The sequence below is a fragment of the Ahaetulla prasina genome, chromosome 8 (assembly GCF_028640845.1).
Source record: "Ahaetulla prasina isolate Xishuangbanna chromosome 8, ASM2864084v1, whole genome shotgun sequence".
Classification (NCBI taxonomy): domain Eukaryota; kingdom Metazoa; phylum Chordata; class Lepidosauria; order Squamata; family Colubridae; genus Ahaetulla; species Ahaetulla prasina.
The window spans coordinates 63806880-63826002 of NC_080546.1; the positions used below are offsets into that span (position 1 = coordinate 63806880).

Consider the following 19123-nt stretch of genomic DNA (forward strand, 5'->3'; position numbering starts at 1 on the left):
GAAACTCACTTAACAACATTCTTGCTTAGCAACCAAAATTTTAGCCTCAATTGTGGACATAAGTTCTTTCTTTCTTTCTTTCTTTCTTTCTTCCTTCCTTCCTTCCTTCCTTCCTTCCTTCCTTCCTTTTCTCTCCCCATTTTCTTTCTTTCTTTCTGTGGCAGGAGAAGGAAGAAAGTGATGTGAGAGGATGGGCAGCCTGGCCCAGAAGTGGTGCATCTCATCATGGGCTGGATGTGGGCAGCGGGACCTGAGATGGAGGGTATGGCAAGCAAGCGGCAGTCAAACAAATGCCCTGCAGAAGCCGAGTGCACCAGGTCCAAAAGGCAAGTGAGCCTCACCGTATCTCCCCGAGGCGGCTCCTCGGCCAAGCGCAGAGGGTCTTCCTTCCCCCCACCACTAGCGTTAGCCTTACCTTCTAGATCCTCTGCTGGTGTATTTTTTTGGCGTCCACCTGCCCTCTGCCTGCCCTCCCGAAGCATCCACTTGCCGAAGACATCTGCCTGCCCTCCCAGAGCACTACCGCCACCCCCCCTCTCAGCCACAGCGCAGGGGCTCTGTCTCCACCAAGGGCTGGCCAGCCACCCACCCACTGGCCAGGCCGGGCTTGAGACTGATCTTGAAAGGCAAGTGGGCATGGGGGACCACCGGGAAGGCTGCGTGGAAGGCATGGCAGGGCTGCGGGAAAGGAGTAGGCTGCTACTCCCTTCCCCAATAGCTGGGCAGCCCCGACATGCTTGCCTGCCTTCCATGCAGCCTTCCGCTTGCCTACCTTTGCAAGCTGGCCATGGGGACGCTGGGAAGGTTGTGTGGAAGGCAGGGAAGCATGACAGGGCTGCAGGCTATGGAGAAGGGAGTAGGAGATGGGATGGTGGAAAGCAGAGACTGGGTGGGGCGAGTGAGTGGTGACTGGGCGACTGATTTGGGGGCATGGCCAGCCGTCGCTACCAGTTTGGCGATGTGGCAGCAGGCAGAGGCATGGGGGAACCAGGTGATCCCAACACCCTGTGTGGGTGTTTGGTCAGTGTTGGAATCTCCTCTGCCTGTCTGGCTCTGCTGCACACTGTCTGCCTCTGCTGTGCACTCCTCTGCTTTTGTTTCAAGCCGTCCCTTTTGCAAGCACATAAAGCTTTGAGTCTCCATCATTTCCCAAAGCAAATGGCTATGTCCCAAGCACCTGATAGGCGACCAAGCATTTTTTGCCCAGATGGAAAATGACGGAGACACAAAGATCCATGTGCTTGCAAAAGTGACAGTTTAAAAAGGAGTGATTAGCTCCGTTTCAGAGTCCCCTTTGCAAGCAGATGAAGCTTCGTTCCCTCTCGGCAAAAAGTGTTTGGACAGCTACCACCAGCCCTGCACTCTCTGTCCCACTGTCTACTTGCCTCAATCAAGGCCAAGCTCTTGGCACACCCCGGCCTCCACCCGCCCTGCCAGGAGGGCAAAGAGCCCCATGAGGTGCCGCAATCGAGAAGTTTTCAACAGCAGCTGGGCTAGCTGAGAGTTTGGCCCATTGCAGGCACAGGTAAGCAGACAGTGGGACAGAGAGGGTGGGGCCAGTGGTAGCTGTGCTCCCACTCCCACTAGTCCCCGTGGGGACCTGAATGCTTATTTTCAAGCCCAAAAGAAAATAAGTCTGGGTTTTATTTTTAGGGAAATATGGTATTACCCACACTCTGCATTGCCATCATAAAAGAGTCTGGTAGGATACATTTTATCTCCAGAAAATGATGAAAAAATGAAATTTGCTTGTGCCTGTTGATTTGCACAAATCATGATGCCACTTGCCCTCATTTTGCACAGCTGCTCAGTTGATTCTGGCTCTTGAACAGAAGGCAACCACAGCCCTTGCTTCTGCTTTCAAATGACTCACTTGGAAGAGAATTGGCACCATCCTTCTGGGATGGGAGAAAGAAGGCACCTACTCTTCATATGGCTGTAAATAAATCATATGCCAGTTGGAGCCAGGGTGACAAGCTCATCATACACTGGATGCACAAGGTATTTGTCAAGAATCTGCTTGGCAAGATCCAGAGAATATGTTTTGCATGTGGATTAAATTCCAGGTGTCCTCAGCTACAGAGCACATCTCCTGGTGCAAGACGAAAAGAAACCTATGTACAGGCAAGCCCAGGTAGCTGACAGGAACTGCTCAGCTGTGCTAGCAGGGCAGCTAGGGGATAGTTCACTTACATTCTCTGCAGAAATCAAACAGCTGACCCTTTTCAATGGACAGAAAGCATCATATTGTCCATAAAAATGCCCACGACTAGGATTCCAAATCACATACTGGTTTTGTTCCCAAGTTAGCACATAAGCTGTTGATCCCTGGTGGGAAAAATAAAGTTATTTACAATTTTCCCTTTCCACTTCTACTATTTGCTTATTAGTGTTTAAGACACAAATTCTGAATTAACTAAAGTGGAGTAGAGAAGACCGACTCTTTCAGGTGATAAGTTCAGTTATTTCAGTGTAAACTGAACCACTCTAATCAGCCAATGGAAGAATGTAACAAATCCAATAATCCAGTTCAGCAGCATAGAAGGAAAATTTTGTTTTGGAAACTCTGGGACAACCTGCTCACTGTACAGAAGGATAATCTCTGAACCAGGGTTTTTGTCTGCTTCTAAAATCAGTATGGACTACAGATAGATATTATTGCTGAACGTTGATTATAATATCTTTTCTTCAATAATGGCGAATAGGCTGTTAAATGAATTTATCCATATGGATCAAAATGAGTTTTTACCTAAAAGACAAATTAGAGACAATATGTGGACAATCTTGAATACTTTGGAATATTATGAGGTACACTCAGAAAAAGAAATGGCAATGATGTTTCTAGATGCACAGAAAGCATTTGATAATGAGAACTGGCAATTTATGATAGAACGATTACAAAGTATGGAGTTTGGGGAGAGATTCATAAATATGATAAAAACAATTTATAATAAGCAATCAGCAAAAATAATAATGAATGGAGAGATGACAGAAAAAAATAATATAAGGAAAGGCACAAGGCAAGGATGTCCATTATCTCCATTGTTATTTGTATTAAGGTTAGAAGTGTTAAACAGAAATATAAGACAAATTTGACAGAGGAAAGGATTTTGAATATAGAAGGTTATGATTTATTATATGGTTGGCATGCATATTTATTGTATGATAAGATAGTAGATACAGCTTTTAAGAATCATGTGTTGAGAATTTCTCTTCTGCGTGTCTGGAAAAAAATATTATTATGAGTTAAATTATAAAATTCCTATATGGGCAAGTCCTTGACACGCAGTAGAGAATATAAATATAGAACAGGAACAAGAAATGATTACTTATAAAGATCTTTTATATAATGAGAGGAGAAATCTACAACTAAAATCTTTGGATATATTAAAAGAAGAAGGGAGGAATTATACTTGGTTTCAATATGGACAGTTAAAGGCTAGGTGGAAAGAAGATCAGAAAATTGGTATTATTCAAAATGAAGAAAATTTGGTTAAACAAATTAGAAATCAAACCCAGGGGATATAAAGAGATTGTATAATGTGTTGATAGAAATAGATTCTGAAAGAGATTTAATAAAGGATTGTATGATAAAATGGGCACAGAATATTCAGGAACCAACAATGTTGGAAACATGGGAAAAAATTTGGGTTAGAAATGTTAAATTTACGCAAGCGCAGAATTTAAGGAAAATTTTTATAAGATGTTTTATAGATGGCATTTAGATCCTAAGAAATTATCATGTATGTATCCAGATATACAAGCGAAATGTTGGAGATGTAATTGTGATGATGCTACATATTTTCATGTATGGTGGACTTGTAAGAAAATTAAGTCTTTCTGGATAAGAATTTAGTGGATTATGCAGAATGTTCTGAAGAAGAAGATAAAGTTCCTACCGCAATTTTTCCTTTTGGGAATAACAACAGACTGTACAGTGATTGAGACTAAATTGATTTGGAACTTAATAACAGCAGCAAGACTGTTGATTGGACAATATTGGAAGAAAAAAGAATTATCCACAATAGATTATCCACAGAGGCCGTATCGTTCTCTGGGAGCACGTGCTCGCTGTTTGAAAGCGATCACGTGCTCCGGCCCTTCAGTCCTTACCCATTCCCCGGATGGTCAAGACCCTCAGAGCTTGGGTCTACGGTTGATGTTGTCCAATGCCCGGTCCATGGTCAATAAGGCCCCCCTGATCTGTGATCTTATTCAGGGGGAGTCATTTTATGGGCATTACGGGCATTACGGAGACCTGGTTGGGCACAGAAGGGGGTGTACCCCTGGTTGAACTGTGCCCCCTGGGTTTCTGGGCATTCCATCAACCGAGGGCCCAAGGTAGGGGTGGAGGGGTGGCGGTTGTGATTAGAGAAAGTCTAGAGCCGAGGGAGTCCACTGTGCCTCAGATATCCGGTTGTGGATTGTGAATTGTGAAGTGGGGCCATAGGAATCAGATGGGTCTGTTGATCACGTACCTGGCTCCTTGCTGCGTGACTACAGCCCTACCCGAGCTGCTGGAGGTGCTTGCTGGAGTGGTGGTTGAGATTCCCAGACTTTTGGTCATGGGGGATTTCAACTTGCCATCAGCCGGCTTGTCAGCAACGGCGGTGCGGGAGTTCCAGGCTTCCATGATGGCCTTGGACCTGATTCAAGTAACTGATGGCCCTACACACAGTGGGGGAGGCACACTGGATCTGATTTATATCTCTGGACAGTGGTTAAATGATCTGGAATTAGGAGATTTAGTGTCAGAACCTGTGTCATGGTCAGATCATTTTCTCCTTCGCCTGGACTTTCGGACCGCCGCTCACCATCGCAGGGAGACGGAACCAATGCGTTGGTTCCATCCCAGGTGCCTGATGGACCCTGAGAGGTTCCTGACGGAGCTTGGGCTGTTCCCTGAGGATCTTGCCCACGGCACGGCTGAAGAACTAGTTGCGGCCTGCGAACAGGCCGCGGCCGGGGCTTTGGACTGTGTCGTGCCTTTGCGGCCTCTGACCCGGCGTAGATCTCAATTGGCTCCTTGGTTCTCTGAGGAGCTGAGAGAGATGAAACGCCGGAGAAGACGCCTAGAGAGTACCTGGAAGTCCAGACGTTCCGAAGCTGATCGGACACTAGTTAGGTCTTTTTCTAAGACCTACCTAGTGGCATTGAGGGAGACGAAACGTTCTTACGTTTCCACCCTCATTGCATCGGCAGATAACCGCCCGGCCGCCCTGTTTCGGGTGACCCGCTCTCTCCTTCATCAGGAGGGGCGGGATGACCCTTTGCAGGGACGTGCCGAGGAGTTTAGTGGTTATCTATACGATAAAATCGTTCAGCTTCGGGATAGTTTGGACCAAAATTGCGATGATCCAAGTGAGAGGACGGAGACGCGTCTTGTTGAGGTTGTTTGGGATGAGTTTGATTCTGTGGCTCTCGATGACGTGGACAGGTTACTGGGGAGGTTACATGCCACTACATGTTTACTGGACCCGTGTCCCTCCTGGTTGGTGCTGGCCACACAGGAGATGACACGGGGCTGGCTCCAGGGAATTATAAATGCTTCTTTGTTGGAAGGGGTTTTCCCCGCCGCCTTGAAAGAGGCGGTGGTGAGAGCCCTCCTCAAGAAGCCTTCCCTGGACCCAGCTATGTTGGGAAATTATCGTCCAGTCTCCAATCTTCACTTTGTTGCGAAGGTTGTTGAGAGTGTGGTGGCATGGAAGCTTCCACGGTACCTGGATGAAGCTGTCTATCTAGACCCGTTCCAGTCCAGCTTCCGGTCCGGATATAGTACAGAGACAGCTTTGGTCGCGTTGGTGGATGACCTCTGGAGGGCCAGGGATAGGGGTTGTTCTTCTGCCCTAGTCCTATTAGATCTCTCAGCGGCTTTTGATACCATCGACCATGGTATCTTGCTGCACCGGTTGGAGAGTTTGGGAGTGGGAGGCACCGTTTATCGGTGGTTCTCCTCCTAACTCTCTGACCGGTCGCAGACGGTGTTGACAGGGGGGCAGAGATCGACCGCGAGGCGCCTCACTTGTGGGGTGCCACAGGGGTCGATCCTCTCGCCTCTCCTGTTCAACATCTATATGAAGCCGCTGGGCGAGGTCATCAGTGGCTTTGGGGTGAGATACCAGCTGTACGCTGACGACACGCAGCTGTACTTTTCCACCCCGGGCCACCCCAACGAAGCTGTCGAAGTGCTATCCCCGGTGCCTGGAAGCTGTACGGGTCTGGATGGGGAGAAACAGGCTCAAGCTCAATCCATCCAAGACGGAGTGGCTGTGGATGCCGGCACCCCGGTACAGTCAGCTGCAACCGCAGCTGACTGTTGGGGGCGAGTCATTGGCCCCAATGGAAAGGGTGCGCAACTTGGGTGTTCTCCTGGATGGATGGCTGTCGTTTGAAGATCATTTGGCGGCCGTCTCCAGGAGAGCTTTTTACCAGGTACGCTTGGTTCGCCAGTTGCACCCTTTCCTTGACCGGGATGCCTTATGCACAGTCACTCACGCTCTTGTAACCTCTCGTTTGGATTATTGCAATGCTCTCTACATGGGGCTCCCCTTGAAGTGCACTCGGAGGCTTCAGTTGGTTCAGAATGCAGCTGCGCGGGTGATTAAGGGAGCCACACGTGGCTCCAATGTAACACCGCTCCTGCGCAGACTGCACTGGCTACCTGTGGTCTTTCGGGTGCGCTGCAAGGTTCTGGTTACCACCTTTAAAGCGCTCCATGGCTTAGGGCCCGGGTACTTACGGGACCGCCTGCTGTTACCTTATGCCTCCCACCGACCCGTACGCTCACACAGAGAAGGTCTTCTCAGGGTGCCGTCCGCTAAGCAATGTCGGCTGGCGGCCCCCAGGGGAAGGGCCTTCTCTGTTGGAGCTCCTACCCTTTGGAACGAACTTCCCCCTGGCTTGCGTCAATTACCTGACCTTCGGACCTTTCGCCGTGAGCTGAAAATGCACTTATTTATTCAAGAGGGACTGGCTTAAATTTTTAAAATAATTTTTAATTGGTGTTACTATTTTAAGAATTTTAAGGGGTTTTAATTTAATTATTTTAAATTTTCGCCATTTATGGAATATGTTTTTTTAAATCTTTGTTTTAATTGTATATTGTACTGTTTTTAGAATTGGCTGTACACCGCCCTGAGTCCTTCGGGAGAAGGGCGGTATAAAAATCTAAATAAATAAATAAAATAAATAAGAAGAATGGATATTGAAAGTTTCCAATTTGGCTGAGATGGCTAAAATCTCAGCCTTCTTGAAAGATAGTACTCAAGAAAAATACCTAAACGAATGGAAGAATTGGATTGATTATATTCAAAATAGATATCAGATTAAGAAATTTCAGATTGTCTTTGAATGAAGGACGTTGTTTTTGATTTTAACGGAAGAAGTCAGGTTATGTGAGAGAGAAGGATTATAATTGTGTTAGATTTTAAAAATTTAATGTATGACTGTTTGTTTATTGAACTATACCTTGTGTTTGCTCCGGGAAGTCAGGGGAGGGGGTTTTGGAGGGAGGGGGGAAGGAGTGGGAGGGGGGAGGGGAGGGGAAAAAATTAATTGTTGTTGTAAAACTTTTTCAATTAAAAAAAAAGAAAGAAATATAAGACAAATTGAAGAAATAAAAGGAATGAAAATTAAGAAAGAAGAATATAAATTACAAGCCTTTGCAGATGATTTAGTTTTCATATTGGAGGAGCCTCAAACAATGGGTCCTAAATTATTAGAACAAATAGAAGAATATGGAGAAATTGCAGGACTAAAAATAAAGAAAGACAAAACAAAAATACTGGTCAAAAATATCACAGAGAAACAGAAAAGAGAACTGATGGAGAAATTAAATATTCAAATTGTGAAGAAAGTAAAATATTTAGGAATATATTTAACTTCAAGATATGTAACAATAAAGGAAGATAATTATTATAAACTAAAAAACAAATTGAAGAAGATTTGGAGAAATGGAAAAATCTACAGTTATCAAAGACAGCGATAATAGAATTTAGAATAGAATAGAATAGAATAGAATTTTTTTTATTGACCAAGTGTGATTGGACACAAAAGAAATTTGTCTTGGTGCATGTGCTCTCAGTGTACATAAAAGAAAAGATACCTTCATCAAGGTACAACACTTACAACACTTAATGATAGTCATAGGGTACAAATTTAACACTTAATGATACAACACTTAATGATAGTCACAGAGTAGAAATAAGCAATCAGGAAACAATATCAGTATAAATTGTAAGGATACAAGCAACAAAGTTACAGTCATACAGTCATAAGTGGAAGGAGATGGGTGATGGGAACGATGAGAAGATTAATAGTAGTGCAGATTTAGTAAATAGTTTGACAGTGTTGAAGGAATTACTTGTTTAGCAGAGTGATGGCGTTCAGGAAAAAATTGTTCTTGTGTCTAGGTGTTCTGGTGTGCAGTGCTCTATAGCGTCGTTTTGAGGGTAGGAGTTGAAACAGTTTATGTCCAGGATGTGAGGGGTTGGTAAATATTTTCACAGCCCTCTTTTTGATTCTTGTGGTATACAAGTCCTCAATGGAAGGCAGGTTGGTAGCAATTTTTTTCTGCAGTTCTAATTATCCTCTGAAGCCTGTGTCTGTCTTGTTGGGTTGCAGAACCAAACCAGACAGTTATAGAGCTGCAGATGACAGACTCAATAATTCCTCTGTAGAACTGGATCAGCAGCTCCTTGGGCAGTTTGAACTTTCTCAGTTGGCGCAGAAAGAACATTCTTTGTTGTTCTTTTTTGATGATGGTTTTTTTTTTTTGTAAAAAGTTTTATTTTCATTTTCCAACAACCTATTCAATATACAATCTCTTATTCAACATTAGTCATTAACTTTCATTTGTTACTTATTCGGACCTGCCCAGCTACCACTTCCTTCCTTAACAAACCTTTCCTCCTCCCTTCTCTACTTTCTTCTACTTTCTTCATCCTTCCTCTCCTTCGCTTTTCTACATCCTCTCCTCCTTCCCTACTCTTCTCTTCCACCCTTTCTAACCCTCTCTCTTTCCCCTTTCTTCTTCCTCTCCTTTCCCCCTTTTCTATCTCTCTCTTCCTACCTACTTTCTTCCTTCACTCACTCCTCTCCTTTCCATTCCTTCTGAAATGGCAGCTGAGCAGCCCGATTTCATTTCAAATTATTTCTATTTCTTAATTACATATCTTCAATCATTCCTTTACATTGATCCTTCATCTCCCCTCTCCCCTTCCCTCCCTCCCCTCCCACCCCAGAGACTTCCCAGAACAAAGTACAGGGTATAAAATTAACAATCATAAATTAAAATACAACATAAGTCAAATCCATAGTCACTCCTCTCTAAGACCTTAACTCCCTTCCAGAAACAAAAAGTACATTCTTCTTCCAGTCCATTATATATCAGTCCATTCCACTCCTAAAATCTTCAGAATCTTCCAATTAAATTAGTATTTCCAGTTCATCAATAAAATACATAGTTTTAATATCTAATCTTCATCAATTAACACCAAATATATATCAATCCATTCCACTCCTGAAGTCTTCAGAATCTTATAGTTTTTAATATCCAATCTTCATCGATCAAGACCAAAACGATATTCCATCTTCCAGTATTCATCAGAAATTCTTCTATAATATACCTTTCTTCCTTAAACAGTGTCCCAAATATAATTCATATTTCCAGCTTAAATTCTTAAATTTTTATCCAATCTCCAAAAATAAACAATATTCTATCTTCTCATATCTTTAGTATCACTTACATAAGTCAAATAACATTGCTAATATTAATATTTCTTCAATTTACCTTACATCTGTCAAATAACATTATTAAAATTATAACTTATATCCAAAATATATCAATTATAACAATTAAATTCTATTTAACCAAATACCAACATTACATCCATAAATTTTTCTATCTGTCCTCCAAAGGTTAAACAATATTCCATCTTCCCATTCCTCACATATATCAAATAGTAACACCTTATACCCAAAATAAGTCAGTTGTAAAAATTAAACCCTATATATATATATATTAAAAAAAAAATACCATCAAAATCACATCTTAAGCATTCTCCTTCCCCTTGTCTTCTATCTTACACATTTCCTTACACATTTTCTTACACATTTTCCACCATCTGCTCACCAATCAGCTTAACATCTAACAATACAGAATTTCCAATCTTTAATATATTGGTGTAAAAATCTCTTGTTTAAAAACTTATTAAGAAAAGATAAGCCTCCAAAAGTTCCTATAAAAAAATTTTTTTTCCCCATATTTGAAATGAAGAAGTTTGCAAGATTTTAATAGTTAGTTCAGTTTGCTTAAGAGCCATTCATAAACTGTAAAATCTACCAAAACGAGAGGAAAAAAAAGTTCAATAAACTTTTTTTTAAACATTGTGATAAAGAAAAAGGTAAAAAGAGAAAAAAATCATTAACAATTCTTGTTCATTCCATTTAAAAAAGTAGCTTGTTATGTTCTTCTTCATTTGTCCTTTTATAGTTTCACTTTCCTTTGTATATTGCAAACGCCATTTTAAATCCACTCAAGTTGAAAGTTAGTTCAAAGGAAAGCTATTTAAGAGCTGAAGTTAAGATTTATTACTTGCAAATTCTTGCTAGTCCTCCTACTTTGTTCTGTCTGTGTTGAGTTCTCTTTAGAAATAAATCTTGGCACAGAGATGGTCGCGGCTTCTCGTTCTGTATAAACAGAAGCACCCTGGGCACGGAGCTTCGTCAGGCTAAAGGGGAGCTCTCACCCTTCGATCCCCTGGTTAAATTCCAGGGGCTCCTGGGGAGCTCTACCCAAAACCTGACCACTCTTCCCCCCCCCCTTCACCCGGGGGAGAGAATTCCAAACCGTTTGACAGCCCATTTACGCTGTCAGGGACGGTTTGACGAAACCCAGGGCAGACGATCCCAAAGGAACGTCCACGAAGCCTGCGTTGCCAACCGGAAGCCCCTTTTGATGACGTTTTTGATGTTAGCTGTCCATTTTAGATCTTGCAAAATGGTAGAACCTAGAAATTTGAAGGTTTCTATTGTTGATACTGTGTTGTCTAGTATTGTGAGAAGTGGAAGTATGGAGGGGTTTCTCCTAAAGTCTACCACCATTTCTACGGTTTTGAGTGTGTTCAGTTCTAGATTGTTCTGGTCGCACCACGAGGCTAGTCGTTCAACCTCCCGTCTGTATGCGGATTCATCATTGTCTCGAATGAGACCAATCACTGTTGTGCCATCTGCGAACTTCAGTAGTTTGACAGATGGATTGTTGGAGATGCAGTCATTGGTATACAGAGAGAAGTGGGGAGAGCACAAAGCCTTGGGGGGCCCCTGTGCTAATTGTACAGGTATCTGATGTGATTCTGCTTAGCTTCACCTGCTGCTTCCTGTTTGTTAGGAAGCTTGTGATCCACTTAAAAGTCTGTTTAGGTACCTATAGCTGGTTTAGCTTAGTTAGAAGAGTGTCTGGAACGATGATATTAAATGCTGAACTAAAGTCTACAAAGAGGACCCTTGCATAGGTCTTTGGAGATTCAAGATGTTGTAGGATGTAGTGCAGAGCCATATTAACAGCATCATCTGTTGATCTATTTGCTCAGTATGCAAATTGCAAGGGGTCTAACAGTGGATCCGTGATGGTTTTCAAGTGGGACAGCACTAGCTTTTCAAAGGTTTTCATGACTACAGATATTAGCGCAACTGGTCTGTAGTCATTCAGTTCCTTGATGGTGGGCTTCTTCGGTACTGGGATGATAGTAGAGTGTTTGAAGCAAGAAGGAACATCTCTAGTGATTTATTGAAGATATGGGTGAAGATGGGGGCCAATTGGCCAGCACAGACTTTTAAGCAAGAAGGAGTTATCTTGTCTGGGCCTGGAGCTTTTCCTGGCTTTTGTCTGTGAAATAGGTCTTGCACTTCCTTTTCTGTGATCACTAGAGATTGTGAAATCAATGGGATGGGGTCAGTTGTAGGAGTGTGTCTGAGATGGGAGTTGTGGAGATAGGTGGCTGTAGTTTCTTTCAAACTACAGCTTGCCTTCCATCAATACTCAAGAAAGGATGATCCATTTGATTATAGAGAAAGGTAACTTTTACTGAGCATGTCAGATTGCAAGAGAAGCAAAGCTAAAACTGGAAATAGATGTGGCTTACAGATACATTTCCCCTTATTCAGCCCTCCTCCTTCCAAAGGTCAAACAGTTCTAGTCCACTGTCCTTCTCCTTGGCCACATGGTACTTTACTTCCAAAGTTATTCCTCTGTCTGTCATCTGGTTGGTATGCCTGGCATGCAGAGCTCGTTAAAGCTGTGTGCGTATTTTTGTTTGAATCCTTCTCCCTCCTCCTGTCCATGGCAGCCGGAGTGCTTAAGGGGCCATCATCCCATTAATCACACATAACAACAAGTAGCAATAAAACATTTAATGAAATGATTGAACTGTTAAACACTCTACTAAGTAAATAAACACTTAAAGTAATAAGCGGAGGCTGACATTCGGCCCTCCTGCAACAAGGACGTTAGTCCTAGAAAAGAAAAAAGAAATGTTTATCAGGATATTGTTCATAAAATCATGCTAGTTTTTTGGGGGCGCAAACATGTTCCTTGTCTACCCATTCTGCTTGGGATAAAGGAAAATGTTTCCAAGCTCCTAAATATTGGACTTTATTTCTATGTTTTCTAGAGTCCAGGATTTCCTTAACCTCAAAATGTTTTTCCCCTTCTATGAGGATAGGTATTGGGGGTTTGGTAGGCTTAGCCCTAATAGGGGATGTGTGTTCAGGTTTCACTAAGCTAACATGGAAAACCAGGTGAATTCTTCTCAAGGTTTTTGGTAGTTCTAGTTGGACAGTTACTGGATTAATAATTCTCACAATGGGGAAAGGTCCTACATATTTAGGTCCCAGTTTCTTTGATTTTTTGCATTGTTTGTAAATATTTGGTGGATAGGTAAACTTTATCTCCTACTTGGTACTTCTTCTCAGGAGCCCTTTTTTTATCAGCTTGTTTCTTGTGCAAGCGATGCGCATCATCAATAATACTCGCGATGCGAGTTATTTTCCAGATACTTTGTATTTGCTCTATCCATTCAGCCAGTGACGGAATAGAAGGCCTGTCTTCGGGAAGTTCTGGGATGGGGACAAACTCTTGACCTGAAGCTACCTTGAATGGAGTGAAGCCCGTGCTACTATGAACTGAATTATTGTAAGCCACTTTGGCAAAAGGTAGTAGGTCTGCCCAATTATCTCGTTGGTAATTAATGTAACATCTAAAATATTGTTCCAGTACCGAGTTCGAGCGTTCACAAGATCCATTAGTTTGAGGATGGTAGGTGGAGATTAACCCTTGGGCGGAGCCAAGGAGTCACAAAAATTCTTTCCAGAATTGGGAAGTGAATTGCACTCCCCGGTCTGAAATGATCCATTCAGGGACCCCATGTAGCCTAAAGATGTGCTGTACAAACAATTTTGCCAAGGTTTTGGCTGAGGGAATTTTAGGTCATGGGATGAAATGCAGTTGTTTGGAAAACAAGTCCGTCACTACCCAGATTACTGTATTGCCCCCACTCTCGGGCAATTCCACTATGAAGTCCATGGATATTTCTTTCCATGGGGCTCCTGGGTGAGCAACTGTTTGGAGCAGTCCTGGTGGTTTTCCTGGTGGTCTTTTTGCTGCAGCACACACAGTACAACTTGCTACGTACGATTCAATGTCTTTTTTAAGTCCTGGCCACCAGAATTGCCTTTTTAGAAGATGCAAGGTTTTCATGAACCCAAAATGTCCAGCCATTTTAGCATCATGGCAGCGTAGAAGTATGGCTTCCCTCAAAGATGCAGGGATATACAACTTTGCCCCCACCCAAGCCAGTCCATCGTGAAGAGTACACTCGTGCGAATGGGCTAAGAACCATTTGTCCTGGTTTAAGGCTTCCTTCAGCAACTTGGTGAGATCATCTGGTAGTGCTGCATCGGTTTGTGGTTGGTTACGGGTAATTGCCGAGGTAGCTAGTTGTTGAACCGGGAGTATAGGGCGCGCCACTTCCTTGCGAGTACTATTGTACTGAGGTAAACGGAAAAGGGCGTCAGCCAGGAAGTTCTTTCCCCCCGGAATGTATCGCAAGGAAAAGTTAAAACGGTTAAAGTATTGGGCCCATCGAGCTTGCTTTGGCGATAGTTTTCTGGGAGTTTTCAGGGCCTCTAAATTTTTATGATCAGTCCACACCTCGAAAGGGTGTTTGGCCCCCTCCAAGAATTGTCTCCATGTTCGGAGAGCCCAGTGCACTGCAAAAGCTTCTTTTTCCCAGATGGCCCATCTCTGCTCTGTTTCAGTGAGCTTACAAGATGTGTACACGGAAGGTTGAAGCTCACCTTTAGCATTGTTTTGGAGTAAAACCGCTCCCACTGCTACATCACTAGCATCTGCTTGAACCATGAATGGGGACTCCATGTCAGGGTGCTTGAGGACAGGCTCAGCGGCAAATAGTCACTTCAACTTTTCAACAGCGGCTTGACATTCCATTGACTACTCTAGTGGTAAGGATGGTTTGAGCTTTGCATTCCCTTTTGTTTTAAGGAGATTGGTGATTGGCAGGGCAATGTCAGCAAACGAGGGAATGAACTGGCGACAGAAATTGGCAAAACCCAAGAAACTCTGCAACTGTTTGCGGGTGCGAGGAGGTGCCCACTCTAGTACAGCTTGGACTTTTGCAGGATCCATTTCCAACCCTTCAGAGGATATACGGTATCCCAAATATTCGATTTTCATTTGATGAAATTCACATTTAGACAGTTTTGCATAAAGTTCCGTGGCCAGCAATTTTTTGAGTACTGCTCTTACTAGCTTCACATGCTCCTCCATGGTCTCTGTGTAGATAAGGATGTCATCTAGATAAACCAGAACTCTGTTAAACAAATGTTCATAGAGCACCTCATTTATCAATTGCATGAACACCACAGGGGCCCTTGCAGTCCAAAAGGAAGCACTTGAAATTGGAAATAACAGGTGTCAGGCTACCTCCGACTATAATTAGGAAAGAATTCACCTTGACTTCATTTGGAATAAAGAAAAGTACTTTTACTATTTACAGTCTTGATAGCAGCTAAGCTAAGTTGGATCTGAGACAAAATATGGCTAACATATCATATCCCCCCAATTGTCCCTCCTCCTCCAGGAGGTCAGGCTGGTCTGGTCCAATGCCAGCTCCTTCTCGGCCCCTCGTGGTAATCTTCTTCCACAGGTCTCTAGATGTCAGTCATCTTAGGAATGCAGTGTCTGTTAGAAAAGCCCGCGCTGATAACACTCAGTCGTTAATCACCCCTCCCCCACTGTTATGTCAGCCGACACTCTTAATAGGCTCCTTTCCCTTACCCTGTACGGTGGTATGATACATCTCATTTCCTTAATAGTTTTATAATACAGAAATAAACATTTCACATTCTATCTACTGATATAATCATTCAAAAGTATACGAAGATTGGAGTGGAGGCTGACATTCGGCCCTCCTGCAACAAGGACGTCAGTCCTAGAAAGAAAAAAGAGAAGTTAGGGTTTGTCAGGATATTTTTTATAGAATTGTGCTATCTTTTCTGAAGCACGAACATCTTCTTTGTTCACCCATTCAGCTTGGGATAACGGGAAGTGTTTCCAAGCAATAAGATATTGAATTTTATTTCTATGTTTTCTTGAATCTAAAATTTCTTTTATTTCAAAGTGTTGTTCGCCCTCTATGAGAATTGGTATAGGAGGGGGTGTATGGTTAGGACGGAAAGTAGACGTGTGTTCAGGTTTCAGCAAGCTCACATGGAAAACGGGGTGAATTCTCCTAAGTGTTTTTGGTAAATCTAGTTGTACCGTCACGGGGTTGATGATTTTTACTATGGGGAAAGGTCCCACATATTTGGGTCCAAGTTTCTTAGATTTCTGAGTGGTTTGAAGATATTTGGTGGAAAGATAAACCTTATCGCCCACTTGATATTTGTTCTCAGGGGACCTTTTTTTATCTGCTTGTTTTTTATGCGCACGGTGAGCGTCGTCGATCGCCTTGCGAGTCATTTTCCATGTGCTTTGTATTTGATCTATCCATTCTGACAAAGAGGAAACAGTAGTTTCTTCCTTTGGGAGTTCCGAGATCGGAACAAAATCTTGACCTGAAGCTATTTTAAAGGGAGTAAATCCCGTGCTACTATGAATTGAGTTGTTGTAGGCAACTTCAGCAAAAGGTAAGAGATCTGCCCAATTGTCTTGCTGGTAGTTAACATAACATCGTAGATATTGTTCTAGTACAGAGTTGACGTTCACAGCTTCCATTAGTTTGGGGATGATGGGAGGAGCTTAATCCTTGGAGCCAATGAGTCGTAAAAATTCTTTCCAAAATTGAGAAGTGAATTGAACTCCTCGATCTGAAATGATGCGATCAGGAACTCCGTGGAGTCTATAAATGTGTTGTACAAACAACTTTGCTAGAGTCTTTGAGGAGGGTATTTTTGAACATGGAATAAAATGGACTTGTTTGGAGAAAAGGTCAGTCACAACCCATATAACAGTATTGCCTGAACTTTCAGGTAATTCCACTATGAAATCCATGGATATTTCTTTCCATGGGGTTCCTGGCCTGGCTACCGTTTGAAGTAGTCCAGGAGGTTTTCCCGGAGGCCTTTTGGATGATGCGCAAATAGGGCAACTTGCTACATATGCTTGAATGTCTTTTTTAAGACTTGGCCACCAAAATTGTCTTTTAAGAAGATGCAAAGTTTTCACAAATCCAAAATGTCCTGCCATTTTGGCATCATGGCATCGTTGTAGGATGGTTTCTCTGAGTGATAGAGGAACATATAGTTTTGTTCCAATCCAAGCTAGTCCATCACGGAGTGTGCATTCATGGGAATGCGCTAAGTACCAGTCATCGGTGTTTAAAGCTTCTTTAAATGACTTGGTCAGTTCATCTGGGAGTGAGGGGTCAGCTTTGGAGTGGCTTCTAGTTATTGCTGGGGCTGCCAACTGTTGCACGGGAAGTATTGGTCGAACCACCTCGGAGCGAGTGCAATTGTATTGGGGCAAACGTGAGAGAGCATCCGCTAAGAAGTTTTTCCCCCCAGGAATGTAATGTAAAGTGAAATTAAAGCGGTTAAAATATTGAGCCCAGCGGGCTTGTTTAGGTGAAAGTTTTCTAGGAGTCTTTAGGGCTTCTAGATTTTTGTGATCAGTCCAAACTTCAAAAGGATGATTTGAACCCTCTAAGAATTGTCTCCATGTCCGTAGAGCCCAATGAACTGCAAATGCTTCCTTTTCCCAAATAGCCCATCGTCTTTCAGTTTCAGTCAATTTTCGAGAAGTGAAAGCACAGGGTTGTAGTTTACCATCAGCATTGTTTTGGAGCAAAACGGCTCCGACTGCTACATCACTTGCATCAGCTTGTATTACAAAAGGAACATCCATGTCAGGGTGTTTTAAAATAGGTTCGGCGGCAAAGAGTCGTTTCAATTTTTCAAATGCTGCCTGACATTCCATTGTCCATTCGAGAGGTAATGATGGTTTGGGTTTCGTGTCTCCTTTAGTTTTCAAGAGGTTGGTGATTGGTAAAGCAATTTGAGCAAAGGAAGGGATGAATTGACGATAGAAATTTGCAAATCCTAAAAAACTTTGGAGTTGCTTGCATGTGTGTGGGGGCACACACACAGCTTTCACTTTTTCTGGATCCATTTCTAACCCATCAGCTGAAATGCGATACCCTAAGTAGTCTATTTTGGTTTGATGGAAATCACATTTGGATAGCTTGCAATATAGTTCTGCAGATAATAACTTTTTGAGAACAGCTCTTACTAGTTTAATATGTTCTTCCATTGTTTCTGTATAGATAAGTATGTCGTCAAGGTAGACAAGAACTCCTTTGAACAAATGCTGATGGAGTATTTCATTTATTAGTTGCATAAAAACTGCGGGCGCCCCCTGCAGTCCAAAGGGTAGTACTCGAAACTGGAAACATCCTAGTGGACAGTTGAAAGCGGTTTTCCATTCATCCCCCTCTTTTATACGAACTCTGTAGTAGGCTTCTCGCAAGTCCAGTTTGGTGAAGAATTTTCCCTTCGCTAAATGTGCTAACATATCTTTCATGAGTGGCATGGGGTATATGTTTTCGGCGCACACGGCGTTTAAATTCCTATAGTCAACTATAAGACGAAAGAAGCCATCTTTCTTTTCCCGGAACATCACTGGCGCAGCCACGCGAGGTCTAGCCGGTTGGATAAAACCCCGCTCTAGGTTTTTGTCTATGAATTTGCGTAGCTCACCCAATTCTTTTTGGGTCATGGGATAAGCTTTTGGTTTTGGAAGCTTTACCCCCGGAAGGATGTCTATGGCACAGTCAATAGGCCTATGGGAAGGAAGTACGTCTGATGCTTTCTCACTAAAGACTTCTCGCAAGTCCCAGTATTCCTTGGGTATCCTCTCCTCCCCGTCTATCCGTTCGATCATTTCCCCCAATGTATCCTGGTGCATGGCCACGGTAGATCCCTTCTTGGGTTCCCCCTTTTCCCCTTTTAATGTTTTGGAGCGGAAACGTAGGACTCCCGTTCTCCAGTTAATATGGGGGTTCCATTTCCGCAACCATGACAGGCCTAGCAACAGGGGTTGGTCCATTCCTGGGGCTACTATGAAGTTCAGAATTTCGCGGTGGTCTCCCATTATCATCTCTATGGGTTCCGTTACGAAATGGGCGGGTCCTCCCCCTGCCACAGAGCCATCCAACTGGGCAAACGCTATGGGCCTACTTAGGGTTCTCAATCTTAGTTCCATTTTTTCTACTAGTTCGGGACTGATCATGCATCTAGTACATCCAGAATCAAGTAGTGCTAGCAGTTCCCCCTTATTACCCGAAGAGGGTACATGTAGATTGACTGGAATGTCCAAGGGGCCCCGTGCCCAACTCACCAGAAGGTCTTCATCGGACTCTGATGTGGTTTTGCTGTCGTCAGTATCGGTCGACGCTTCGCCATCCTCCTTGATGGGCGTGCCTTCTTGGCAACGCCTCCCCACTTTTGCCTGTTTACGCGCCTTAGCCGCTGGTTTCACTGGTTCCTTTTCACCACCAGAGGTCGCTTGGTATCAACTTAACCCTACAGTCGGCTGCTCGGTGGCCTT

General features: G+C 43.2%; 1 protein-coding gene across 16 annotated transcripts in view; it reads right to left on the minus strand.

The window, feature by feature from the left end:
* The window catches only part of CC2D2A (coiled-coil and C2 domain containing 2A), a 300925-nt gene that overhangs the window by 22236 nt on the left and 259566 nt on the right, over window positions 1–19123 (minus strand). For 14 of the 16 annotated variants that reach the window (XM_058192299.1, XM_058192308.1, XM_058192307.1 and 11 more), the window contains one exon: window positions 2194–2328. The exons of 1 other annotated variant lie outside the window; for it this stretch is intronic. In XM_058192299.1, coding sequence (XP_058048282.1) covers window positions 2194–2328 — 135 coding nt within the window. Of the gene's footprint in view, window positions 1–2193; window positions 2329–15192; window positions 15510–19123 lie in introns of those variants that run through there. One more of the 16 variants, XM_058192310.1, reaches the window with a different exon arrangement.